The sequence below is a fragment of the Nomascus leucogenys genome, chromosome 17 (assembly GCF_006542625.1).
Source record: "Nomascus leucogenys isolate Asia chromosome 17, Asia_NLE_v1, whole genome shotgun sequence".
Lineage (NCBI taxonomy): Eukaryota > Metazoa > Chordata > Mammalia > Primates > Hylobatidae > Nomascus > Nomascus leucogenys.
In genome coordinates this window covers 40,468,255-40,495,626 of record NC_044397.1, presented here as the reverse complement: position 1 = coordinate 40,495,626, position 27,372 = coordinate 40,468,255, and the positions used below count along the sequence as shown (strand labels likewise).

At 47.6% G+C, this 27,372-nt stretch overlaps 1 protein-coding gene and 1 pseudogene across 2 annotated transcripts; one reads left to right on the top strand and one right to left on the bottom strand.

Annotated features, from left to right (window-relative positions):
* The first annotated feature begins 274 nt into the window (after window positions 1–274).
* Window positions 275–16,837, top strand: LOC100593759 (annotated as a pseudogene).
* LOC100594452 (speedy protein E3-like) lies at window positions 16,590–25,122 on the bottom strand. 2 transcript variants are annotated; one of them, XM_030795633.1, is made up of 7 exons: window positions 24,359–25,122; window positions 23,211–23,378; window positions 21,793–21,851; window positions 20,502–20,587; window positions 17,897–18,140; window positions 17,670–17,774; window positions 16,590–16,813 (listed from the first exon to the last, which is right to left on the bottom strand). In XM_030795633.1, the coding sequence occupies exons 1-6, from the start codon at window positions 24,474–24,476 to the stop codon at window positions 17,715–17,717; spliced, it is 735 nt and encodes a 244-aa protein (XP_030651493.1). In that variant the 5' UTR covers window positions 24,477–25,122; the 3' UTR covers window positions 16,590–16,813; window positions 17,670–17,714. The 2 variants fall into 2 exon arrangements, with proteins under 2 accessions (XP_030651493.1, XP_030651492.1); XM_030795632.1 differs by lacking the exons at window positions 16,590–16,813; window positions 17,670–17,774; window positions 17,897–18,140 and having other exon boundaries at window positions 20,520–20,976.
* Window positions 25,123–27,372: the final 2,250 nt, after the last annotated feature.

Below are 27,372 nucleotides of genomic sequence, written 5' to 3'. Positions count from 1 at the left end.
AACACCTGGAGCTGGAGGGAGGGTGCCACTGTGCTGAACGCGTATAGCACTTCTTGTGTTTACACACAGTCCCACGCATATTACCATCAATGTGGGAAAACGAGAGGGGGAAGGCTGCCACGGACACAGGAAGTGGCCACACAATGCAACATCTACTTACCCCTCTGAGGTATGGTTTGAGTCCCTGTCATCGAAGGGTAGACTGACAGAGGAACTAGAAGATGCAGACAAGACCCTCTTGGTACCTCCCGCAGCTCTCTGCAGTGGGGAAGACATGCACGGAGAGGAGGAGCTAGGGGGCCAGGAAGATGAGGACCGCAGGGTAGGTTTGGCGATCCAGCTGGGGAGAGAAAGAGAAGAAAGGGCTCCTACCACAGCGCTTCTCCATCCCCAGCCCTGACCAGTCCCTTTCTTTCCAAGGGAATGGTTCTAGAAGTCTAGGATCAGGTAAGGAGGACCAAAAACTAAGACAAAGGCTGGGTACCGTGGCTCATGCCTATAATCCCAGCACTTTGGGAGGCCAAGGCAGGAGCATGGCTTGAGCCTGGGAGTTCAAGACCAGCCCGGGCAATACAGCAAGACCTCATTTCTACAAAAAAAAAATAATAATACTAATTAGTCAGGTGTGGTAGCGCATGCCTGTATTCAGCTATTCAGGAGGCTGAGGTGGGAGGACTGCTTGAGTCCAGGAGTTCAAAGCTGCAGTGAGCTATGATCACACCACTGTACTCCAGCCTGGGTGACAGAGTGAGACTCTGTCTCCAAAAATAAAAACTGAAAAAATAAAAAATAAAAGAAGACATTATAGGATCCAAGTCTGCAATGCCTTAACTACAAAGTAAAGAAACCAAAAGGAAAAAGACTTTAAAATACAGGAGTAGAACCATCTCATTTTCCCCATAATCCAATAGGTCCCTGCAATTGATCCCCAAATGCTTGAAACAACGCTGGGTGCGGTGGCTCACGCCTGCAATCCCAGCACTTTGGGAGGCTCAGGGAGGTGAATCACTTGAGGTCAGGAGTTCGAGACCAGCCTGGCCAATATGGTGAATCCCCATCTCTACTAGAAATACAAAAATTAGTCAGGCGTGGTGGCACGCGCCTGTAGTCCCAGCTACTCGGGAGATTGAGGCAGAAGAATCGCTTGAACCCAGGAGGCGGGGGTTGCAGTGAGCCGAGATCGCACCATTGTACTCCAGCCTGGGTGACAGAGCAAGACTCTGTCTCAAAAAAAAAAAAGAACAGTATACTACAGAGAAAATGAATACTTCCGTTGTTACTCACAATAAAATGACTTCTAAAATAATGTCTACAAAAAAGAAGGCAAGGCTGGGCACCAGTGGCTGTTTGTAATCCCAGCACTTTGGGAGGTCGAGGCGGGCAGATCGCTTGAGGTCAGGAGTTCGAGACCAGCCTGGCCAACATGGTGAAACCCCGTCTCTACTAAAAATACAAACATTAGCCGGGTGCAGTGGACAGCGCCTGTAATCTCAGCTACTCAGGAGGCTGAGGCGGGAGAACTGCTTGAACCCGGGAGGCAGAGGTTGCAGTGAGCCGAGATCACGCCACTGCACTCCAGCCTGGGTGATGGTGTCTTAAAAAAACAAAAAAAGACAAACAAAAACCCAGACTATATTGTTTAGGGATACTTAGTTGACAAAATAATAGACACAAGCAGGACATAATTACCATAAAAATCAGGACCTGGGGGGGATTGGGGGGGAAGATTTAAGTGGAAAGAATGGAGCGGTGACATTGTGTGTCAACCTGGGAAGTGGTGACCCTGGGGTTCGCTTTACAATTCCTCAAAATGAGCATTTATGTGCTATTCACTTTTCAGAGTGTGGACTCTCTGAACTAACATGTTTAAGCAGCCATATGCAAAAACAAAAAAAAGAAAAAATACGCATAATTTTTATTTTAAATAAAATATTTAAAAAATAGAGACAAGGTGGCCGGGCACGGTAGCTCAGGCCTGTAATCCCAGCACTTTCGGAGGCTGAGGCGGGTGGATCACAAGGTCAGGAGATGGAGCCCATCCTGGCTAACACGGTGAAACCCTGTCTCTACTAAAAATACAAAATAAAAAATTAGCCGGGTGTGGTGGCGGGCGCCTGTAGTCCCAGCTACTCGGGAAGCTGAGGCAGGAGAATGGTGTGAACCCGGGAGGCGGAGCTTGCAGTGAGCAGAGATCAGGCCACTGCATTCCAGCCTGGGCGACAGAGCTAGAATCCAACTCAAAAAAAAAAAAAAAAAAAGAGACAAGGGTCTCACTATGTTGCTCAGGCTGGTCTCAAACTCTCAGGACTCAAGCAATCCTCCCGCCTCGGTCTCCCAAAGCGCTGAGATTCCAGGCGTGAACCACCGCCCGACCAGGAAAGATATATAAAACTTATTTTCGTTTTTTTGAGACACAGTTTCACTCTTGTTGCCCAGGCTCGAGTGCAATGGCTCGATCTCAGCTCACTGCAAACTCCGCCTCCAGGGTTCAAACGATTCTCCTGCCTCAGCCTCCTGTGTGGCTGGGATTACAGGCGCCCGCCACACGCCCGGCTAATTTTTGTACTTTTAGTGGAGACGAGGTTTCAACATGTTGGCCAGGCTGGTCTCGAACTCCTGACCTCAGGTGACCCGCCTGCTTGGGCCTCCCAAAGTGCTGAGATTACAGGCGTGAGCCACGGCGACGGGCCAGAATAAATCTTTTAAAACATAAACGTTTGGGTGAGTCCCTGGCCGGCCGGCATAGATGCCAGGGTGAGACCGCGAACCAGGTGGGACACACTCGTTCTGGCCCGGGGGGACTCGGGCCAGCAGCTGGCCGCCGCGCGTGCGCACTGGGCGAGGTGTTGGGGGGGAGGCCCGCGCTCCTACCTGCAGGTGGCCAACGCCGGCCACTGGGCTGCCGCTCCTGGCTTGCACGTCGGGGAGCCGGTACCTGCGGGTAGGAAGCTCCACATGGAGAGGCGCGCCGCGCCCGTGATAAGGCTTTACCCGGTACATCGGCGTGGCGGAACCGTCTGAGACCACGACGGAAGGCGGCCATCTCCCTTCTGACCCTGCCGCTGTCGCTCGGAAAAAAACGCAATGCGGTGTGCTCTGATTGGCCAATGCTCTTTGACGTCACGGACTCGACCTTGACAGAGCCAATAGGCGAAAAGGAGAGATGGGAAGTATTTTTTTTCGCCCCGCCCAGAAAGGGTGGAGCACGACGTCGAGCGCAGCCAATGGGAGCCCAGGAGGCGGGGCGCCAGTGGGAGTCGAGAAGGGAACTTTCCCAGGCCCCGAGGTGGATCGGGTGTTGAGTCCATGGAGCGAGCTGAGAGCTCGAGGTGAGCTGGGCTCGCGGTCTCCCTCTCGCGCGCCCTCCTGGAGAACCATGGCGTTCCAACCTCCCTGGAAATGGGGGGAACATGGCCGAGGGGCGTGGCGAGGCCGCCGCGTGGAGGCCCCAGAGCGGCGTCCTCAGCGTCCCAGCGATCCAGTGTCCGTTATGTGCGCCTTGAGGCCGAGGCAAGCTCCTTCCGGGTCCTGGGCTGCGGGCAAAGGATTCGGCCCTGTGAGGAGTTGGGTTCGGCCTGCTGGGACAGGCCCTGCCCACATCCCATCACAGGGCCGTGGACTTGAAGGCGGAGCGTGAAATCCCCGTAGACTGAATGCATTTCCTTTCTACCTGTTCTCTCTCCCCTTCTATTTTTATTTTTATATTATTTAATTTTTAATTTTTTATTTTTGTGGAGACGGCGATTTCGCTATGTTGCCCAGGCTGATCTCGAACTCCTGAGCTCAAGCAATCCACCCGCCTCGGCCACCCGAGGTGCTGGAATTACAGGCGTGATGCACTGTGCCTGGCCTTTTAAAAAAATTGAGGTTATTTTGGGGAAGGTAGAGCGTCCAGACACATCCTAATTTGCATAGCTGCTCAGTTTTACAAAATGCAATGCATTTCTACCTGTTAGGGTATGTGATTTCTCGCTGGTAAGCTACACCGAATCTTGGCTAGCACAGTTGCATTCCATGTCAGATTGTAAACGCAAATTTGCTGTCTGCATTTAAATATTTTAGATATATTTAAGTAACTACATTTAAATGTATTGAGACATTTAAATACATTTTCAGTCTGTATCTAAATGCGCTCCCTCCTCAAAATAAGTATCTGAAGTGGGCCGGGAGCGGTGGCTCACACCTATAATCCCAGCACTTTGGGAGGCCAAGGCGGGTGGATCATGAGGTCAGGAGTGCGTGACTAGCCTGGCCAACATGGTGAAATCCCGTTTCTACTAAAAATACAAAAATTAACTGGGCATGGTGGCGGGCGCCTGTAATCCCAGCTACTTGGGAGGCTGAGGCAGGAGAATCGCTGGAACCCAGGAAGCAGAAGTTGCAGTGAGCTGAGATCGCGCCACTGCAGTCCGGCCTGGGTGACAGAGCAAGACTCCGTCTCAAAAAAAAAAAAAAATCAGAAGTGGACCCGTAGCCTATAGTGTGTTGCCAAATAAACTTATTTTTAGAGATACTTCTTTCCATTTTCTGTGAGGTCATCTGCGGTTTCACATGGTAGACTTAGGTGAGATTCTTAGCAAGGTAGAATGAAGAGTAAAGAGGTTTGTTTATTTCACAAGGGTTTATTGAAGGCCTACGATGTGTTAAATGCTGTAGGAAATACCCGGTGAATTCTCTTTCGTGGAGGTTTCCTGCCTTCTCTTAACAAGTTGTCAATTAACCTGTTTACTGGAAATTGCTAAGTTAATGAACACACGGGATACATTCTTTGGATGAGCAGACATTGGTTGGGCAAAGGAGGAAGAGGAGAGCAGTTTAGACAGAGACCTGCTTATGCACTGTAGTGTCTAAAAGAGCTTGTGATGTTCACTGTGCTACTATATAGGGGACAGCCGGTTGCAGTGGCTCACTCCTGTAATCCTAGCGCTTTGGGAGGCCAAGGCGGGTGGATCACCTGAGGTCAGGAGTTCAAGACAAGCCTGGCCAACATGGTGAAACCCCATCTCTACTAAAAACACAAAAATTAGCTGGGTGTGATGGTGGGCGCCTGTAATCCCAGCTACTTGGGAGGCTGAGACAGGAGAATCGCTTGAACCTGGGAGGCGGAGGCTGCAGTGAGCTGAGATCATGCCATTGCACTCTAGCCTGGGTGACAGGGTGAGCACTCTCAAATAATAATAATAATAAATAATAATAATGTAGGGGACTTGATAAAGGGAAAGCATTAGAGAGATTCTGAAAAGAAGGTAGTTTTGGGCCCAGTGATGACTAGATTTTAAATTTCATATAGTAGGAAGTAGGGCACTAGTAAATTTTTAAGCAGAAAAATTATTTGACCAGATTTGTGATTTCAAAAATAGCTCTGGTGATAGAGTGGAGGATGGCTTGGAGCAGGGAATAAGGGGACATAAAACCATTAAAAAACTCTTAAAGGTAGTACAGCAAGAACTTTGAGGGTCTTTGCTAAGACAGCAGCTGGCAGCTTCAATTTGGAGTAGGGTATCAAAGGCTACTGTGTATAAGGAATAGTTATGTAACAGGTACCCAATTTCTGAGATGATTTTGACTTAAACATTGTGTATTTTCCAGCATACTGTTGCTTTTTCTAATTCTGTGGGAGATTATGTTGCTTTCACTTTGTTTTTTTGCTCGTTGCCCAGGCTGGAGTGCAATGCTGCAATCTCAGCTCACTGCAACCTCCACCTCCCGGGTTTAAGTGATTCTCCTGCCTCAGCCTGCCGAGTACCTGGGTTTATAGGCGCCCATCATGATGCCTGCCTGATTTTTTGTATTTTTAGTAGAGACAGAGTTTCACCATGTTGGCCAGGCTGGTCTCCAACTCCTGACCCCAAATGATCTGCCTGCCTCTGCCTCCCAAAGTGCTGCATTACAGGCATGAGCCACCCCACCCGGCCATGCTTTCAGTTTTCAAGAAAGAAGACACCATTGTTGCCAAGATTTTGGTAATTTGAGAGATATGTATGTTTTTTTTTTTTTTTTTTTTTTTTTTTTTTTGAGACGGAGTTCGCTCTGTCGCCCAGCTGGAGTCATGCGCATTCGCTCACTGCAAGCTCACCTCCCGTTCAGCATTCTCCTGCTCAGCCTCCGAGTACTGAACTACAGGCCCACCAAGCCGGTAATTTTTTGTATTTTAGTAGAGACGGGTTTCACCGTGTTGCCAGGATTCTCGATCTCCTGACCTCGTGATCCCCCCTCGCCTCCCAAGTGCTGGATTACAGGCGTGAGCCCCGCCCGCCGATACAATGTATGTTTTTCCATGTGGATCTAGTATATTAGATAGTAAGGATCTGTTGAATTTGAAGTATCTATCCAGAAGTATTTGTGGTACATGTTTAAGGATTGTAGAACAGTATTTCTATTTCTGGATATAATAAATGTATTTGTTAATATAATAAATGAATAGATTAGACCCATAAACTATTTACGGTGTTGAGTCATTTCCCACAGTTAAAATCAGGATGAAAATATATAGTTTAATAGTTGCTTTGTTTCTTATAACATTTCTTTAGTACAGAAACTGCTAAGGCCATCAAATCTATTGGTCGGAAGTCAGTCCATGAGATTTGCTCTGGGCCCCTGGTACTGAGTCTAAGCACTGCGGTGAAGGAGTTAGTAGAAAACAGTCTGGATGCTGGTGCCACTAATATTGGTACGTTTGGGAGAGTTTTAAGCCACAAGAAATGATCAGTGAATGTTGTTGTAGTCAAGAAATATTTGTTATTGAAATAAGACTATCAAGTGTTGATGTAGTAATAAATTATTATTTTTTAGTTAAAGTTAGCACCTATTATGTGCCTAGTACTTAGCTAGGTAGTAATAATAATAACAGCTTTTATTGTGTTCTTATGGTGTGCCAGGAAGCTGTTATGCTAAGAATTAGACAGAAATATCTCATTTAATTTGCAGGATAGCTGAGCATGGTGTCTCACACGTGTAATCCTAGCCCTTTGAGAGGCCGAGGTTGGGGGGATTGCTTGAGTCCAAGAGTTCAAGACCAACCTGGCCAACATGGTGAGACCTCGTCTCTATTAAAAACTAAAGTAGGCCAGACATGGTGGCTCACGCCTGTAATCCCAGCACTTTGGGAGGCCAAGGCGGGTGGATACCTGAGGTCAGGAGTTCAAGACCAGCCTGTCCAAAATGGTGAAACTCTGTCTCTACTAAAAATACAAAAATTAGCCAGACCTGGTGGCAGAAGCCTGTAATCCCAGCTACTTGGGAGGCTGAGGCACCAGAATTGCTTGAACCCGGGAGGCGGAGGTTGCAGTGAGCCGATATGCCACTGCACACCAGCCTGGGGACAGAGCAAGACTCTGTCTGAAAAAAATAAAATAAAATAGGCCTGGAGTAGTGGCTCACGTCTGTAATCCCAGCACTTTGGGAGGCTGGGGGGGTGCTGATCATTTGAGGTCAGGAGTTCGAGACCAGCCTAACCAACATGGTAAAACCCTGTCTCTACTAAAAATACAAAAATTAGCCAGATGTAGTGGTGCATGGCTGTAATCTGAGCTCCTCAGGAGGCTGAAGGAGGAGAATTGCTTGAACCTTGGAGGTGGAGGTTGCAGTGAGCCAAGATCAGATCATGCTACTGCATTCCAGCTTTAGTGACAAGAGCAAAACTCCATCTCAAAAAAAAAAAAAAAAAACCAGAAAAAGAAAATAACAAAATTAAAACAAATAAAAAATTATTAATCTGCCAAATAACTTTGTGAGATAGAACTTATTATCTCCATTTTACAGATGAGGAAATTAAGGAACAGGAAGTTTCCTTTTTTTGAGATTATAAAGCTAATAAAATAGGATCCAGGAAGTCTGATTCCAGAACCAGTTCTCTTTTCTTTTTTTTTTTTTTTTTTTTTTTGAGATGGAGTTTTGCTCTTGTTGCCCAGGTTGTAGTGCAATGGCACGATCTTGGCTCACCACAACCTCCGCCTCCTGGGTTCAAGCGATTCTCTTGCCTCAGCCTTATGAGTAGCTGGGATTACAGGCATGCACCACCACGCCCAGCTAATTTTGTATTTTTAGTAGAGACAGGGTTTCTCCACATTGGTCAGGCTGGTCTGGAACTCCTGACCTCAGGTGGTCTGCTCACTTTGGCCTCCCAAAGTGCTGGGATTACAGGCATAAGCCACTGCACCTGGCCCCCGTTCTCCTTACTGGGTATGTTAAAATTATTTCTTTCAAAAGAAAAGGCTGGTCAAAGTGCAACGGTGTTACTCACTACTTGATCACAACCAGTTACAGATTTTTTGTTCCTTCTCCACTGCAACTGCTTCACTTGACTAGCCTAGGAAAAAAAAAAAAGAGGAAAGAAAGAAAATGCTAAACTTTTTAATCTGGGCTAGTAAATACCCAGAAAGGACTTTATAAAAATGAAATATACAAAATGACACTAGTACATTTAACTAAAGGTATAGTTATGACTCTTAAATTTGCATATGCTATAAATAATATCAATATAAAAACTTATGGCATGGGTCCATTTTTAATAACTATGTAAATATTTTAAACTTTCTAGATCTAAAGCTTAAGGATTATGGAGTGGATCTCACTGAAGTTTCAGACAATGGATGTAGGGTAGAAGAAGAAAACTTTGAAGGCTTCAGTAAGTTGACTTTTTCTAATCCTATTATAAAATAATTGGGCCACATGTCTCAGAATTTTTTTTTTTTTTTTTTTTTTTTTTTTTTGAGACGGAGTCTTGCCTGTCATCCAGCTGGAGTGCAGTGGTGCAATCTCGCTCACTGCAAGCTCCGCCTCCCGGTTCACGCCATTCTCCTGCCTCAGCCTCTCCGAGTAGCTGGACACAGCGCCCCCCACCCCGCTATTTTTTGTATTTTAGTAGAGACGGGTTCACCATGTCCGATCTCCTGACCTCGTGATCCGCCCGCCTCGGCCTCCCAAAGTGCTGGGATTACAAGCGTGAGCCACCGCGCCCGGCCGATGTCTCAGAATTTTGAGTAAAACTGTCTTGGGAAACGCAAAAACAGTTTTTTAAAGCCAGTTACTAGATATCATGTATATTCGTTGTTATAGCACTTGAGATATCTTAGTCCTTACTTTACACTCTCTTTCAGCTCTGAAACATCACACATCTAAGATTCAAGAGTTTGCCGACCTAACTCAGGTTGAAACTTTTGACTTTCAGGGGGAAGCTCTGAGCTCACTTTGTGCACTGAGGTGAAACAATATTTTTATCCATTCACTTGACCCCTTAGAAAAACCTCTCTGAAAATTAGTTGGAATCGTTATTATTTACAATTTTCTATCTCAGTATCTCAACTTCTAGCTTCTGAATTCTGTTTTGTCTCACTGCCAATCTAAGTCATAGTACTTCTGAAATGTGAGCAATAAATGAATGAAATGAAGCAAATAGTATTGTTAAAAAAATGGTTACCCTTATTAAAACAGTAACTTCTCAATTTTAACATAATATGTAGATAATAAATGATAGTTACCATTGGTTTTCACTATCAAATTTTAGGGAAACATTTCACCAAAGCACTATTTAATTATAGCACAGATACTAAATTTTTATAATTTTATATATATATATATATATATATTTTTTTTAGACTGTGTCTCACTCTGTCCCCCAGGCTGGAGTGCAGTGGCACAGTCTCAGCTCACTGCAATCTCTACCTCCCAGGTTCAAGTGATTCTCGTGCCTCAGCCTCCTGAAGAGCTGGGACTATAGCATGCACCACCACTCCTGGCTAATTTTTGTATTTTTAGTAGGGATGGGGTTTTGCCATGTTGCCCAGGCTGGTCAGGAACTCCTGGCCTCCAGTGATGTGCCCTCCTCGGCCTCCCAAAGTGCTGGAATTACAGGCGTGAGCCACCGCACCCTGCCCTACATATACATTTTAATTATAGTATCTTTTGGATTCTTTAAAAAAATTTTTTTTAACTTTTTAAAAATTCTTTAAAAAAATGTTGTTTGAAGAGTAATAACATGGCCAGGCGCGGTGGCTCACGCTTGTAATCCCAGCACTTTGGGAGGCCGAGGCGGGCGGATCACGAGGTCAGGAGATCGAGACCACAGTGAAACCCCGTCTCTACTAAAAATACAAAAAAAATTAGCCGGGCGTGGTGGCGGGCGCCTGTAGTCCCAGCTACCCGGAGAGGCTGAGGCAGGAGAATGGCGTGAACCCGGGAGGCGGAGCTGGCAGGGAGCCGAGATTGTGCCCCTGCACTCCAGCCTAGGCGACAGAGCAAGACTCCGTCTCAAAAAAAACAAACAAAAAACAACAAAAAAAAGAGTAATAACAAAACAAATCTGTATTTGTGAATAAATAAATCTTGAGATCATTCATTTATGGTTTTACAGTTCAACCTGAAAATGAAATCAAAGCTTTTTTCAAAACAAAGCATGTTTAGTGCTGTCTCACTGTCTTTTAGATGCCAAACCTTAGATTTTGTGATGACTCCTCAACCATTTAGATCTTGGTTATCTCAGAGGGATCATCAGCTTTTTAAGAAAGTTTTGAGAGAAAAGCAAGTGAAGAAAAGCGTAGTCAGTACCCAACATCATGGGTCTCTCACTGAACACACCCTGCCTGGTATTCTCTCACAGCAATGTCACCATTTCTACCTGCCATGCATCGGCGAAGGTTGGGACTCAACTGGTGTTTGATCACAATGGGAAAATCATCCAGAAAACCCACTACCCCTGCCCCAGAGGGACCACAGTCAGCGTGAAGCACTTATTTTCTACGGTACCTGTGCGTCATAAGGAATGTCAAAGGAATGTCAAGAAGGTACAGTAAATTAATCCTGGTTTTCAAGAGTATTGGTTAATGCACGTGAGCCAAAGATGTACTAAAGATGTTTATTCTTCAGTTGATTCTCTTCCCATAATTTATTGAGAAATGCTTTATTTGCATTTCTCATTAAAGACAACATTAAAGACTTAACTTTAGGGTGATTTACTTTTTTGTTTTCATCACATAGTGTTTATTAGGACTGGGCAACATAGTGAGACCCTGTCTCACTATGTTAAAAAAAAAAATTGACTGGGCATGGTGGCATGCACCTGTAGTTCCAGCTACTTGGGAAGCTGAAGTGGGAGGATCACTTGAGCCCAGGAACTTGAGGCTGCAGTGAGCTATGATTGTGCCACGGTATTTCAGACTGGGAGACAGAGTAATACCCTGTTTGGAAAATATATAATTTTTTATTTTTATCTTTTTTTGAGATGGAGTCTCACTTTGGCGCCCTGGCTGGGGTGCAGTGGCACAATCTCGATTCACTGAACCTCCATCTCCCGAGTTCAAGCGGTTCTCCTGCCTCAGCCTTCTGAGTAGCTGGGATTACAGGCGCACACCACCACACCCGGCTCATTTTTGTATTTTTAGCAGAGTTTCACCATGTTGTCCAGGCTGGCCAGGCTGGTCTCGAATTCCTGACCTCAGGTGATCCGCCCACCTCGGCCTCTCAAAGTGCTGGGGTTACAGGCATGAGCCACCGTGCCTGGCCTTTACTTATTTTCATGGGAATATTTCTCTTGGTTTTCTGATAAATGAGTTACCGGAACCCTTATGAATTTGAATGCAAATGAAACAGCTAAATGTTATGTAATTGTTGTGTTTAAAAACCAGATTATAAAACTATCTGTATTATATGATTACAGTTTTATAAAAACAAAACAACGGAATAAATGTGTATAGTATAAAGGCTGGAAGAGTCAGCACTTTCATTTTCTCAGTGGTTATCCTTGGGTGTGAGATCTCATGCACTTTTTGCTCTCTTCTTTGTGCCTTTCCATTTTGTATGTGTGTTTTTTATCATCTAAAAAGTTATGTATAGTAAACATATGCAGGCTAATAACATTTTTTTTTTTTTTTTTTGAACGGAGTCTCGCTTTACCAGGCTGGAGTGCATGGCGATCTCGCTCACTGCAAGCTCCCTCCGGTTCACGCCATTCTCCTGCTCAGCCTCTCGAGTAGCTGGACTACAGGCCCCCCCACCCGGCTATTTTTGTATTTTTAGTAGAGACAGGTTCACCGTGTCTCGATCTCCTGACCTCTGTCCCCCCTCGCCTCCCAAGTGCTGGATTCAGCGTGGCCACCGTGCCGCCACATTTTTTTTTAGACAGAGTCTTCTCACTCTGTCTCCCAGGCTGGAGTGCAGTGGTGTGATCTCAGCTCACTGCAACCTCCACCTCCTGGGTTCAAGTGATTCTCCTGCCTCAGCCTCCCAAGTAGCTGGGATTATAGGTGTGTGTCACCACGCCCAGCTAACTTTTGTATTTTTAGTAGAGATAGGGTTTCACCATGTTGGCCAGGCTGGTCTTGCACCCCTGACCTCAAGTGATCTGCCTGCCTCAGCCTCCCAAAGTGCTGGGATTACAGGCATGAGCCACCACGCCCAGCCTTTTTTTAAAAACTTTTTTGTAAGTCAGCTAGCAAGAACACAGGAGGAAATACTCAAATCTCCCTTACACAGCTGGGGGCTATGTCAGGTTTTATAAGCATAGGGTAATGAGGTGTGATTTGATTGGATCTTGCAATGAAGTAATGCTGGGAGGTGTGATCTGACTGGATCCTGCCATGGGGTGACACCAAAACTCCATCTGATTGGATCCTGGCTCCTGCCATGGGGTGTCTTGTTTCTTAAATGGGTCCCAGCTCTTCAGGCCGAGCTCTTAGGTTCCACTCTGTGGTGGCACACTTGGTTAACCTGGGCATGTGCAGGATACATGACCTTCAACCTGCAGATCCATGGCAATTGAAAACCACCTAACAACTTCATTACATAAAAGTTGAACTGAGCCGGGTGCGGTGACTCACGCCTGCAATCCCAGCACTTTGGGAGGCCAAGGCAGGTGGAGGTCAGGAGTTCAAGACCAGCCTGGCCAAAATGGTGAAACCCCGTCTCTACTAAAAATATAAATATTAGCCAGGCGCGGTGGCGCACCCTTGTAATCCTAGCTACTCGGGAGGCTGAGGCAGCAGAATCACTTGAACCTAGGAGGTGGAGGTTGCAGTGAGCTGAGATCGTGCCATTGCACTCCAGTCTGGGTGACGAGTGAACTCCGTCAAAAAAAAAAAAAAAAAGTTGAACTAGATTTGGTCTGATGCAGTTACAGATTTACAAACCGCACCCCCACCCTCCTGCTGACACCTTCCACTCATTCTTGAGGGATTAGGAATGGAGGTCATGCTTCTGCATCGACTTCATGCTGACCAGGGGCACTGAGTCCCCTAAAGTGAGTGGGCTTCTGAGTTCAAATGAGTTCTGGGGTCACCCGGAGTAGCTTGAAAGGCTGGTATTGTTGTAATACAAGCTGAAGGTAGAAGTGTTGGAGCCTGGAGGACCAACAGCTCACTGTCCATTTAAATAAATAGGACCGAAAAGTGACAGAACAGTGGCCACGAGGGGCCCCAACAGAGGAAGAAACCAGGTGAGGTGTGGTATAGTGGACTCGACTGCCTTCTAAATCTCAGTGGTTGGCCGGGTGCGGTGGCTCACACCTGTAATTCCAGCAAAAGAAAAGCTGAGTCAGGCGGGGTGGTCAGTGTATCCAGCATTTGGAGGCGAGGGGGGTCAGAGGTCAGGAGATCGAGGCCACGGTGAACCCGTCCTACAAAAACAAAAATTAGCGGGCGTGGGGGGGCCTGGCAGTACTCGGGGGGGGGGGAGGGGGGGGGGGAGCTGCAGTGAGCGAGATGGCCATTGCATCCAGCCTGGCAACAGCAGACTCCGTTCAAAAAAAAAAAAAAAAAAAAAAAAAAAAAAAAAAAAAAAAAAAAAAAAAGCTGAGTCAGGGACATAGCAATCAAGACCAGCCTGGCCATGGCTAGGCTGCTACATACTAAGCCTGCAGCGAGGGCAGCCTACTGGGGGCTGGTGGCCTTAACCTGTGATGTTTGAGGTAACATCAGGGAGTTGACATCAGAATTGCATCACACAGGCCGGGTGCGGTGGCTCACGCCTGTAATTTCAGCACTTTGGGAGGCCGAGGTGGGCAGATCATGAGGTCAGGAGATCGAGCCCATCCTGGCTAACACAGTGAAACCCCGTCTCTACTAAAAATACAAAAAATTAGCCAAGCATGGTGGCGGGCGCCTGTAGTCCCAGCTTCTCAGGAGGCTGAGGCAGGGGAATGGCGTGAACCCAGCAGGGGAGCTTGCAGTGAGCCAAGATCGCGCCGCCGCACTCCAGCCTGGGTGACAGAGCGAGACTCCATCTCAAAAAAAAGAAAAAAAAACAGAATTGTGTCACACTGGCCAGATGCGGTGGCTCATGCTTATAATTCCAGTAATTTGAAAGGCAAGAGGATCGCTTGAGCTTGTGACCACACCACTGCACCCCAGTCTGGGTGACAGCACCAGACCCCGACTCCAAAAATAAAAAAGAAAAATCACAAAGAATTGCATGGCAGAGTGCCTACCTTTCACAGCTTGAACTGCTGCAGGAACTTTCCTTTTTTTTTGAGAGGGGGTGAGGAGACACAATCTCTGCTAGTGATTCTCCTGCCTCAGCCTCCCAAATAGCTGGGATTACAGGCGTGCACCACCACGCCTGCCTAATTTTTGTATTTTTAGTAGAGACAGGGTTTCACCATGTTGGCCAGGCTGGTCTCAAACTCCTGCTGGGATCACGGGCGTGAGCCACCACACCCGGCCACCTTTAGAGTTTTCTTACCACCAGGTTTTCCTCTCTCAATATCTTTCTCTCATTTCCTGCCTTAAAACTCTAGCTTGGTATCTGGGCGCAGTAGCTCATGCCTGTAATCCCAGCACTTTGGGAGGCTGAGGTGGGTGGATCACTTGAAGTCAGGAGTTCAAGACCAGCCTGGCCAACATGGTGAAACCTTGTCTCTACTATTTTTACAAAAGTTAGTCGGACGTACAGGCAGGTGCCTGTAGTCCCAGCTACTTGGGAGGCTGAGGCAGGAGAATTCGCTTGAACCCCGAGGTGAAAGTTACACAGAGCCGAGGTTGTGCCACTGCACTCCAGCCTGGGAGACAGAGCGAGACTCTGTCTGCAAAACAAACAAACAAACAAACAAACAAAACCCTGTAGCTTGGGATCAGCCTTCTCTTCTATTGTTTTTCTTTAAAAAATAAAAATTAAAAATAGATGTGCATGCTATGTTGCTGAGGCTGGCCTCAAACTACTGGCCTCAAGTGATCCTCCCGCCATGACCTCCAAAACTGCTGGGATTGTAGGTGTGAGCACTGCACCCAGCCTTATGTTTTTTTCTACATAAAAAACAACACAGGATTATCTTCCAGACCTAATAAATATGTTCAAATAACCACAACCCCATTAAGGAAAAATGTCACTTGACAGCAAATAATCCAGACCAATATGATCACACTCACTGTGAAGGTGAGAAAAGTTCGTCTTTATTACGTTTCCCCAAGAGTCGCACTGCATTATTCTCTTGAAAACACACAGCTCATGCCCTCCTTTAGAACACACATCCTCTTTAAAGTAACATACAAACATGCCAATACCAGGTAAAAAATTACATCTGAATTCTCACATTTCAAACATACACTAAATATCAAATAAACATTTATTTTTACAAGAATTTAGGGGAACTACTACATAGCTATAAATGTAATATATATATTAACTAAGTATCATAGATAAAAACCATGCTCCCTTCAGCAGCATGTGTAATAATAGATGCAAAGATTGAAAGGTAAAAGATTTACGATAAAAAGAATCCTCTCTTAAAAAGGAAAACAAAGTTATATTTATGTGTATATAACACTTATAACACCCATCACACAAGTTTATAGAAACAGTGTCTATTCAAAAATACCAGTATTTCCAAAATATTTAAAATAATATTTAAAGTAATAATATTTAAATATATTTAATAATACATTTAATAAATATTTAAATAAATAAAATATCTCAATAATTCTTTCCCCATCTTTTTCAAAGTAAACCAACAAAATACATAGCATATATTAGACATGTTAGTATGTATATCTGAGACATGTTAAAAATCACAACTGAATTCTCACAATTCAGTCACAAAGCTAAACAGCAAATAAAAATTGCTATCCCCAGAATTTAGGGGAACTACCAATAGCTATAAATAGAAGAGATTATTATGGAAGTATCATAGATAAAAAGAGTGCTCGCTTCAGGAGGACATATAATAATACAGAAAAAAATTTAAAGATAATAAAAGATTTAGGATTAAAAGAATTCTCACTTAAAAATGAAAAGAAAATTATCTTTACGTATATATAACAGCTATAACTCTCATCAAAAAACTACAGGAACAGCATTTCAAAAGTACAACAATTTCCAAACTATTTGAAATAAACCTATTAATAATTCAATGGCCAACATTTTCCAAACAAACCAATAAAATGCATAGTGTGCATGAAGCTACCCGATAACAGTCTATGGCACTGATATTTCACAAAAAATTCTGTGCAATCTGAGCCCCTGCACTGTGCCTTCAAATGCTCCTGGACTGTGGCAACCAAGTCGATAAGAAACAGGAGCTCCAGGTTCTGCCCCAGGGAGGTTGGAATTCAGCAATATAAAAAGGGAGGTGGTGCCGCAGGAAAGGGTGGAACTGGAAACACTCCTGGTTTCTTACTTTTCTCCAAGGACTCCTAGAAGTACCCCACCCCCCACCCGCACCCATGCTCCCAGGAGGACAACGTGATCACTGTATTCAGCTCCATCAAGAACGATCCAGGTTCTTCTAGATGATCTGCACAAATGGCTCCTCTCCTCCTTCCTGGTGTCTGCCATTAGCATTGGTATAAAGTTCCTGCTGAAAATCCGCATCTCCCCTGGGCCCAGTGTTCTGGAAGTGAGAGAGACGATGTGACCCTTCAAGGAGGCAGCTCTCTAGACAGGAAGCTTATTCACGTCCCATGTCAAGTCTAACTAGAGTTCAGAGCAATTGAGAAATGCAATTTTATCTCCTGCCTTTCATTCTATACCCTGCTTCTGAACCATCGTGTTCAACTGTGATACTCACACTTTGGTGACCATGACTCCAAAACTCACTTAATACACCCAAGGTCAGCCCCAGTGATCTGCTTCATAGCAAGGACTTTGGGTGGGTCTGCCCAGGGAGTAGGGTACCCTCAGAGAATGTGGCTTTGGACTTCATCACAGCTGGGGCCTTTCGTGTCACTTAAGATCTAAACTTGTAACCATGCTAGATCTGTTTCTAATGTGACAACATCGCGAACCACGAGTCCAGAAGCCTAATCCTAATCCTCCCTCCTCATGACGAAGTCTCATGCTCTGTGCTCAATGTGGTTAGCTGCGCAAGATGTAAACCAAAGCTTCACTGAACCCTCGACCCAAATCGGTACCTCAGGTGCGTCAATCATAATGAACCTCCCCGAACTCAATATTTATGATTATTTTTGAGTCAGGGTCTCACTCTGTCGCCCGGGCTGGAGTGTAGTGGCAGGATCAGGGCTCCCTGCGGCCCTGACCTGCCAGGCTCCAGCGATCCTCCCACCTCAGCCTCCTGAGTAGTTGGGAGTAGAGATGCCTCCCACATCGCCTGGCTGATTTTTGTATTTTTGTGGAGGGGGGATCTCGCCACGTTGCCCAGGCTTGAAGCCGGATCAAGCAATTGGGTTCCTCGGATTTCCAAAATAGACCCCAATATTCTGCCTTTACCCCGGAGGATGCAGATGTACCTTCTCTCAGGCCGATGACCTCAGGCCTCCACGGTCCCTGGAGCTCTAGGAAAGGCGGGCGCGATCTCGCGCCCACACCCAGTGCTGTGGGTCATAAGCCTGGATCTGGAAAAACAAACACCCTTTGAGAAGACAGGGACTCCCCAGGATACCCCTCCCTCCCCTCGTCCAGCCTCCAGCCCACCCGATTCCTCCCCACCTCCTCCACCTCCCCAGGCCCCACCCACCTCCTCCAACTCCTCCGGGGAAACCCAAGCCCTGCAGCGCATGGAACAGAAGAACTGGAACCGAAGCTTGTGGAACAAGGCTATCTGAGAGCGGATTTCCCTGGCCCTCTGGGTCATGGAACGGCATAACTGGAACCGACGCGTATGGAACAAGGGTATGTGACAGCGGGTCTTCCCATACAGGAAGTAGAAGATGTTTTGTTTGGGGGCCTCGTCGTCCTCCTCCATGTCATTGGCCAGGTAGCTGGGGACAGAAATCAGGTTACTGCTCAGGGGCACCACCAGGAGAGACCTCCGGCTGAGGTCAGCTTCCCAGAGAGGAGGGCAGGGGACCGTCCCTAGCTCAGGACTGGCACCCACCCTGCAGAGAGCCACGCCTTCCTCAGGAGGGCTCTGCTGGACAGAGACCTGATCAAGGGCGTCTCCCACTCCTTCAGGATGGAGACAAAAACCCAACTGGTGACAAAGAGTGGTGGCTTATGCCTGGAATCCCAGCACATTGGGAGGCCGAAGCAGGAGGATCACTTGAGGCCAGGAGTTTGAGATGGGCCTGGGCAACACAGCAAGTCCCTCGTCTCTATTACAAATCTAAGAAATATGCTAGACGTGGTGGCTCCTGCCTGTAATGCCAGCACTTTAGAAGGCTGAAGCTGGTGGATCGCTTGAGACCAGGAGTTGGAGACGAGCTGGTCAACATGGAGAAATCCCATCTCTACTAAAAATACAAAAATCATCCTGGTGTGGTAGCATATGCATTATCCCTATCTACTCAAGAGGCTGAAGCATAAGAATTGCGTGAACCCAGGAGGCGGAGGTTGCAGTGAGTCGAGATTGGGCCACTCCATTCCAGCCTGAGAGGCAGAGCAAGACTCTGTCTCAATAAATAAATAAACAAACAAACTGTCCAGGTGTGGTGGCACAGCCCTGTAGTTGGAGCTAATCAAGAGGCTGAGGTGGGAGGATCGCTTGAGCCCAGGATATGGAGGCTGCAGTGAGCTATGATCTCACCACTGCACTCCAGCTTGGGGGACAGGGCAAGTCTGTCTGAAAAAAATAAAAGAAATTGGATACATTGATATTTTGCCAGGACCCTGCCTTCTACAGGCATCTAGTCTAATGGGACTGGGAGTAATCAGGGCAGATGACCTAACCCCAGTGTCCAGGATGTAACTAGAGAGCTACAGGCATGCAGAAGTTGGAAGATGAGGAAAGGCATCACAGAGGCTGTGGGGTGAACGGAGTTCAAGGAATGGGTCCTTCCCTTCAGAACCACATGTGTGTGGGACACGCAGACAGAAAACACAAATGCAAAGTCGAGTGGAGGGCATTTGGAAGGAGCAGTGAAGCCAAACCGTGAAACACCAAGATGGCGAGCCAGTGTGCTTGTAGGGATTTTAGAGAGGGCGGAATTGGCACTGTGGACCCTGGCCTCGGTAGAGAAAGACATCAGCTAATGAAGTTGTTCAGCTGGGCAGTGAGGTTGTCATGCTTTGGAAAGCTGCTCAGGCTGCCCTAGGAAGCCCCCTGGCTTGGGGAGAGACTCCAGGAGACCCCAGCAGGGAGCATTTGACAGTGGATTCGAGTGATGCGAGGGGGAACTGAACTGTGACCTCTGTCACGGGAACCCGGAGGAGGTTGATGGCGTTTGTGGTTGATGTGGGAAGGACAGAGAGAGAACCAGAAACATCTACTTGCTGGGGGAAGTGTCATGTCCGTTCCTCTGCTCCTTTTCTTCTCCCCTTAGGAACGGTTTATAGTTCCTTTTGTCTTATTCTTTTTTTTTTTTTTTTTTTTTTTTGAGATGGAGTCTCGTTCTGTCACCCAGGCTGGAGTACAGTGGTGTGATCTCGCTCACTGCAAGCTCCGCCTCCCAGATTCACGCCATTCTCCTGCCTCAGCCTCCCGAGTAGCTGGGACTATAGGCGCCCGCCACCACGCCTGGCTAATTTTTTTTTTTTTTTTTTAAGTAGAGACGGGGTTTCACCGTGTTAGCCAGGATCATCTCACTCTCCTGACCTTGTGACCCACCCGCCTTGGCTTCCCAAAGTGTTGGGATTACAGGCATCGGCCACTGCTCCCGGACTCTTTTATTCTTTTACTCTTTTATTCCAGTACACTGGCACTGGAATTTGGGTTTTTTTTGGCTTTTTTTCTTTCAGAAAAGTCTTGCTCTGTCACCCAGGCTGGAGTACAGTGGCTTAACCTTAGCTTACTGCAACCTCCACCTCCTGGGTTCAAGGGGTTCTCTTGCCTCAGCCTCCCGAGTAGCTGGGATTACAGGTGCACACCACCACGCCCGGCTAATTTTTCTATTTTTAATAGAGACGGGGTTTTCCCACGTTGACCAGGTTGGTCTCCAACTCCTGATCTCAGGTGATCCACTTGCCTCGGCCTCCCAAAGTGCTGGGATTACTGGCGTAAGCCACTACGCGCAGCCTGAGTTTCTTTTTAGAAACAACAGTCTAAGATGCTATAATCCTGTCTTTTTTATACACAGAGTAAAGAGGACAAATAGGTGAAAGAATAAATGAAAGGCTGGAATCCCACTTCCCCGGCTGTCCCAGGGCATTAGATATTGACGGATAGGAGGTAGCAAACCACTCACAGAGCCAGGAAGAAATGAATGCGTTGGTATTGCCAGGAGCGGAGGCCGGCCCGCCTAAAATACGCTATGACCATAGCCAGGAGGTACTGATGGAGAGAAAAGAACACAGAGAAGGAGAGGTCACATCTTGGGAGAGGAAGATTGTGGAGATAGTGGAATGGGGGTCTGGGGAGGGGTTGCCCATCAGAGAAGGGACCTCAGTGTTGGGGTGACTGTGCTCATGTGGAAATTGCGGGGTGGAGGGGTATTCAAAGGTCGGATGCAAATCCGAGAAGCCAGAGGAAGGGTTTTTGGTGATGCTTCCAGGATGGTGGGCTCCGATGGGATCTCTGGAGGGGGTGTATCTAGGTCGGCTGGTGTCAGGAGGGTCTTTTATGTGCCAGGCAGAGAACTGTCCCAAAGAGCTGAGAGTAGAGGGGTCAGGAGCTTCAGGGCTGCGGCCAGACTGTGGCCGAGGGCTCAGATCCCAAACGACCTGTAGGAGAGGCAGGGGCCGCTCATTCACTCTGCAAGAGACCAGCAGAGTCCTGAGGGAGATGCTGACAAATCACAAAAATAGCCAGGAGTGGCGGCTCAAGCCTGTCATCCCAGTACTTTGAGAGGTGGAGACAGGAGAATCACGTGAGCCCAACAGTTTGAGAACAACCTGGGCAACACAGCGAGACCCTGTTTCTAAGATATTTCAAAAATTACTTGAGCATGGTGGTATGTGCCTAGTCCCAGCTCCTCAGGAGGCTAAGGAAAGAGGATTGCTTGAGCCCAAGAATTAGAGTGAGCTATGATCATGCCACTGTACTCCATCTTGGGGAGCAGAGCTGGACTCTGTTTCAGAAAAAGAAATGTGTGGATGCCGAGACTCAAGACCGTGGGAGCTGCTCGGGCACAGTGGCTGACGTCTGTAATCTCAGCACTTTGGGAGGCCAAGGCGGGTGGATCACCTGAGGTCAGGTGTTCAGGACCAACCTGGCCAACATGGCAAAACCCCGTCTCTACTAAAAACACAAAAATTAGCCAGGCGTGGTGGTTCACGTCTGTAATCCCAGCTGCTTGGAGGCTGAGGCAGGAGAATCGCTTGAACTCGGGAGGCATCGGCTGCAGTGAGTCAAGATCGAGACACTGCCCTCCAGCCTGGGCAACAGAGCAAGACTCTGTCTCACAAAAAAAAAAACAACAAAAAAAACTGTAGGAGCATCTGGTGGGAGGTGGTGGAGGGAGAACTGTGGGTTTGGAAGCTGCGCCCTCCCCCTGGCCGTGCGTTGGAACAGGAACACAGTTACATGGAGAACCTTACCTTGTCTGACACCCTCAGATCTTTGTCCCAGGCCAGGAATCTTTTAATGACAGGATCCTCTGTGATTAGAGAGCAGACGTCAGTGTGAGAAGCAGGACAGGGTTTCCGTGGGAGCAGCAGGGCAGCGAGGAGAAGTGTGCCTCCCGGGGGGAAGTCTCAGGATTGTGGCCATGGGTGAGGTGGATGGGAGAGGGGAGAATGAGTTTCACCAGGCAAGGGAGAGAGGCTCCTGCTCTGAGAATCCCCTGAGAAGAGGCCGAAGGAGGCCCTGGGTGTGAGAATCTACAGGATGTAGAGCTGGGAATCAGCCAGGACCCCCTCCAGCAGACACGGAGGGACCACTGCAGAGTCACAAAGGAATTCCCATCATTTCCTCATGAGACAGTCACATCAGGAGGTGACCATGGCCTTGGTATCCCCCACTATGGATAGAGACACTTAGATTTAGAAAAGTCACGGCCGGGCGCGGTGGTTCACGCTTGTAATCCCAGCACTTTGGGAGGCCGAGGCGGGGGGATCACGAGGTCAGGAGATCGAGACCATCCTGGCTAACACGGTGAAACCCCGTCTCTACTAAAAATACAAGAAATTAGCCGGGCGTGGTGGCGGGCGCCTGTAGTCCCAGCTACTCGGAGAGGCTGAGGCAGGAGAATGGCGTGAACCCGGGAGGCGGAGCTTGCAGTGAGCCGAGATTGCGCCACTGCACTCCAGCCTGGGCGACAGAACGAGACTCCGTCTCAAAAAAAAACAAAACAAAACAAAACAAAACAAAAAAAAGATTTAGAAAAGTCAGTAAGAGACATTAAGTTTCAGAGGGCACAGCTGAAACCACTTTCTTTTGTTTATTGATTTTGTTTTTCTTTATTTTTTTATTTATTAATTTATTTTGAGACACAGTCTTGCCCTGTGGGCCAGGCTGCAATGCAGTGGCGTGATGTTGGCTCACTACAACCTCTGCCTCCCGGGTTTAAGCGATTCTCCTGTCTCGGCCTCCCGAGTAGCTGGGACTACAGGCATGAGCTACCGTGCCCAGCCTTGGTTTTTCTTTTGACACAGAGTTTTGCTCTGTCACCCAGGCTGGAGTGCAGTGGGGCAGTCATAGCTCACTGCAGCCTCAAAGCCCTGAGTTCAAGCAATCCTCTTGCCTCAGCCTCCCAACGTGCTGGGATCTCAGGTGGGAGCCACCGCGCCTGGCCCGAAACCAAGCTTTCTTATCCCAAGCGCCGACCTTTATCAAGTCTAACCTAATCCTCTATCGTCTCCTAAGTGTCCCTCATGAGTGATCACTTCAGAGTCCTCCCGCATGGAGAGCTCACCCAGTAGTGGGGGCATATTTTTCCCATTGGAAAAGTGTGGTTATTGGAAGTTTCCTCTTTTTAGGAAGAACAGGATTGGAGGTGCTCTCTGGGGTGTCCTACCGAGCAGCCTGTTGAAGGCCTCGTGGTGCTCAGGGAGCACGAGCAACACTCGCTGTCGCTTGAGTTCCTTCTGTGACTCCTCTGACGACTCCTCAGATTCGTCCGACCACTCCTTCTTCCTTTTCCGGCAAAGGGACCTACCTGGGGGGCTGTGATCTACCCCAGGGGCTGAGTAAAGAAACCAGGCCACCGTGTAACGCTTCTGCAACTGATCATCTTAGAGCCTGACCCCAAACCCCAAACCACTATCCATCCTCCCCAGCCTCGCAGACTGCTGCCTTCTCCAAGCCATCTTTCTGACTTTCTCCTGTGCTCAACCCCACATGCTGCTCCTTCCCCTCCCCATTCTTCCGTCTTTGTGTCCTCAGAACACTGCCTCATGTCCTTCCCTGGTCCCTGGCTCTCTCAGTCCCTCCTTTTTTTTTTTTTTTGTTTCGAGAGAGAATCTTGCTTTGTCGCCCAGGCTAGTGTGTAGTGGTGCAATCTCAGCTCACTGCAACATCCATCTCACGGATTCCAGTTATTCTCCTGCCTCAGCCTCTCAGGTAGCTGGGATTACAGGTGCCTGCCATAATGCCCAGCTCAATTTTGTACTTTTAGTAGAGACGGGGTTTCACCATGTTGGCCAGGCTGGTCTCAAACTCCTGGCCTCAAGTGATCTGCCTGCCTTGGCTTCCCAAAGTGCTGGGATTACAGGTGTGAGCCACTGCACCCAGCCTGAGTTTCTCCATTCTTCCCACACGCCCTTCTCAGGTTCTCCTTCCTGACCTCTTACCCTTCTTTTTTTTTTTTTTTTTTTTTTTTTTTGACACAACGTCTCTCTCTCTCTCACCCAGACTGGAGTGCAGTAGCATGATCTCGGCTCACTGCAACCTCTTCCTCCCAGGCTCAAGCGATTCTCCTGTCTTAACCTCCTGATTAGCTGGGATTACAGGTGCGCACCACTACCGCCTGGCTAATTTTTGTACTTTTAGTAGAGATGGGTTTTCACCATATTGGCCAGGCTGGTCTTGAATTCCTGACCTCAGGTGATCGGCCCGCCTCGGCCTCCCAAAGGGTTGGGGTTACGGACGTGAGCCACTGTGCCTGGTGCCCTTCCTTCGTCTTAGTCAATCCTATCCCACCTCTTCTTCCTCCAGTCCCCTCACCTGATGGTCCCGACACTTTATCATCCACCACCTCCTGGAGGGGGTACCCCGAGGTGCTCCGCTGGGGGCTCTGCTCATCCTGGGGGTGCGCTAGATACCAGGTCATGATGTTTCCCATAATCTGTCCCCTCTCACGGAAACTAGTCTCTGTTCTGTCCGTGGCCTTCTCGTGGGCACTGGTAGGATCCCGAAAAGTGCGTTATCAATTCTCGAGGCTGGGAGAAGTCAGGAGTGGAGATCAGCTCTGAGAAGATGCTGTTAACCAACTGAACTTCCAGGTGCCCACAGAGTCCGGTCCTTCCAATCAGGAAGGTCGGAATCTCTGATGTCATCGGTCAGCCCAACCTGGCAACCAGTTTGAAAAGAAACACATGTAACTGCCAGGCTGATCTCTTGTCCTGGAGACCCTGAGTGAATGGTATCTCCTGCCACTGTCCTAACCGGAGACCACTGTCCAAAAGCATCTTCAGGGTCTCCGCATCCCTCTGTTCCCTGTCCCAGCAGAGGCATGAGCCACCACACCTGGCCACTTTTCTTATCTATATTTGTTATGTGGATGACTTGTGTTAACACAAATAAGATGCTGCTTATCACCTTTAAAGAAAATAGGTGGCAACAATAGCAAGTCCTGTTTTTATTTGTACTTATGAGGCTGTAATTAAATGCTAAAAATTAATGCTAAGAATTAAAATGCACATAATAATAGACTTTACCTCACAATCTGGCTTCAATTATTCAATGAGACTTATCTGTATTACTTAAATGAGGTTAAATTTAACCTTTACAAAATGATCTATTGTGGCTAGGCACAGTGGCTCACGCCTGTTATCCCAGCACTTTGGGAGGCCAAGGCAGACGGATCACTTGAGGCCAGGAGTTCAAGACCAGCCTGACCAACATGGCAAAACCCCATCTCCGCTAAAAATACAAAAGTTAGCCAGGCATGGTGGTGCACACCTGTAATCCCAGCTACTCAGGAGGCTGAGACACAAGAATCGCTTGAACCCGGGAGGCAGAGGTTGCAAGGAGGTGAGATCACACCACTGCACTCCAGCCTGGGCAATAGAGTGAGGCTCTGCCTTAAAACAAAGAAAAATGATTTTGGGGGATGATGGGGTGTCACTATGTACCCAGGCTTGTCTCAAACTCCTTCCCTCAAGCAATCCACCCACCTCAGCCTCCCAAGTAGCTGGAACTACAGGCACATGCCACCACGCCTGGCATGTGTGTGTGTGTGTGTGTGTGTGATTACAGGCATAAGCCACTGTGCCTGGCCGGTTTTTGTTTGTTTCTTTCTTTCTTTTTTGAGACAGAGTCTAGTTGCCCAGGCTGGAGTGCAATGGCATGATCTTAGCTCACTGCAACCTCTGCTTCCCCAGTTCAAGAGATTCTTCTGCCTCAGCCCCCTAAGTAGCTGGGATTACAGGTGCATGCCACAACACCCAGCTAATTTTTTTTTTTTTGTATTTTTAGTAGAGATGGAGTTTTCACCATGTTGGCCAGGCTGGTCTCAAACTCCTGACCCCAAGTGATCTGCCTATCTTGGCCTCCCAAAGTGCTTGGATTACAGGCATGAACCATCATGCCTGGCCAGCAGGCAAGACATAGGGTTTATTGAGGGGACTTATAGGGTAGTCCAGACATGGCAGGCGGAACAAGAGAACCACTCCTGCTTACAAAAAGCATGCGGTTGGCCAGGCACGGTGGCTCACACCTGTAATCCCAGCACTTTGGGAGGCCAAGTTGGGCGGATCACAAAGTCAGATGGAGATCATCCTGGTTAACACGGTGAAACCCCGTCTCTGCTAAAAATACAAAAAATTAGCCGGGTGTGGTGGCAGGTGCCTTGCAGTCCCAGCTACTCGGGAGGGTGAGGCAGGAGAATGGCGTGAACCCGGGAGGCAGAGCTTGCAGTGAGCCGAGATCGCGCCACTGTACTCCAGCCTGGGCGACAGAGTGAGACTCTGTCTCAAAAAAAAAAAAAAAAAAGCATACAGTTTGTAGAGCATTTCCACTTAGCACCCTCCCCCAGCACCCTCCCTCTGGCAACCTTCATTGAACCCCAAACAAAGGCCACCATCCCCTAGATGGTCCAGGGGTTCAGATGTTCCTCATAGATAAGAAAAGAATCTCTGGGTTGGCCACTCCTGGATTCCTTAGCTTAGAACTTTCAACACATACTCTTCTTAGACCATGGGGTCATTTTCAAGGTATGCTGATGTTACTGTTGTCAGGTGTGTTTGCCATGCATCATAGCTAACCACTAGGAAGTTCTATAAGTGAGGCAGGGCCTTAAGAACATACTCTGAGCTGGAAGTGTCAAGTTGGAGGCCCTTGACATTAGAAGCCAGAGATTGGGTACACCCACACAGTAAAAGAAGGTGAGGGCTGCGGGGATGTCTCAGCTATATCCACTGCTACCCAACAAATCATTCCAAGTCTTAGTGGAGAAAAATAACTTTTTTTTTTTTTTTTTTGTCAGAGGCAGGTTCTCACTCTGTCACCCAGGCTGGAGTGCAATGGTGCAAATACGGCTCACTGCAGCCTCAACTTCCTGGGCTCAAGTGATCCTCCCCCCTCAGCCTCCCAAGTAGCTGCAACTACAGACGTGTGTCACCATTCCCAGGTAATTTCTGTATTTTTTTGTAAAGAAGTGGTTTTGCCATGTTGCCCAGCCCAGTCTTGAAGTCCTGACCTCAAGGGCTCCACCCGCCTTGGCCTCCCAAAATGCTGGGATTACAGGCATGGGCCATCACACCCAGCAGTTACTACTGTAACTGTTTTGGGGTACCACGAACCGTGCCCATGTAAGATGGCAAACTTAACAAACGTTGTCTGTGTTCTGACTACTCTACCAACAAGAGTTTCCCTGTCTCTCTCTCTCTCTCTCTCTCTCTCTCTCCCCTCAGGCCTCCCTATTCATTCCTTGAGACACAAAAATATTGTAATCAGGTCAATTAATAACCCTCTTAAGTGTCCAAATGAAAGGAAGAGTCACATGTTTCTGACTTTAA

Coding starts and splice junctions, on each gene's coding strand:
- LOC100594452 (XM_030795632.1), bottom strand. CDS start 24,476: ATGGGAAACATCATGACCTGGTATCTAGCGCACCCCCAGGATGAGCAG. Junction 23,379..24,358: donor TAAAGTGTCGGGACCATCAG/GTGAGGGGACTG, acceptor TTCTTTACTCAG/CCCCTGGGGTAGATCACAGC. Junction 20,977..21,792: donor ATCTGAGGGTGTCAGACAAG/GTAAGGTTCTCC, acceptor CCTCTCCTACAG/GTCGTTTGGGATCTGAGCCC.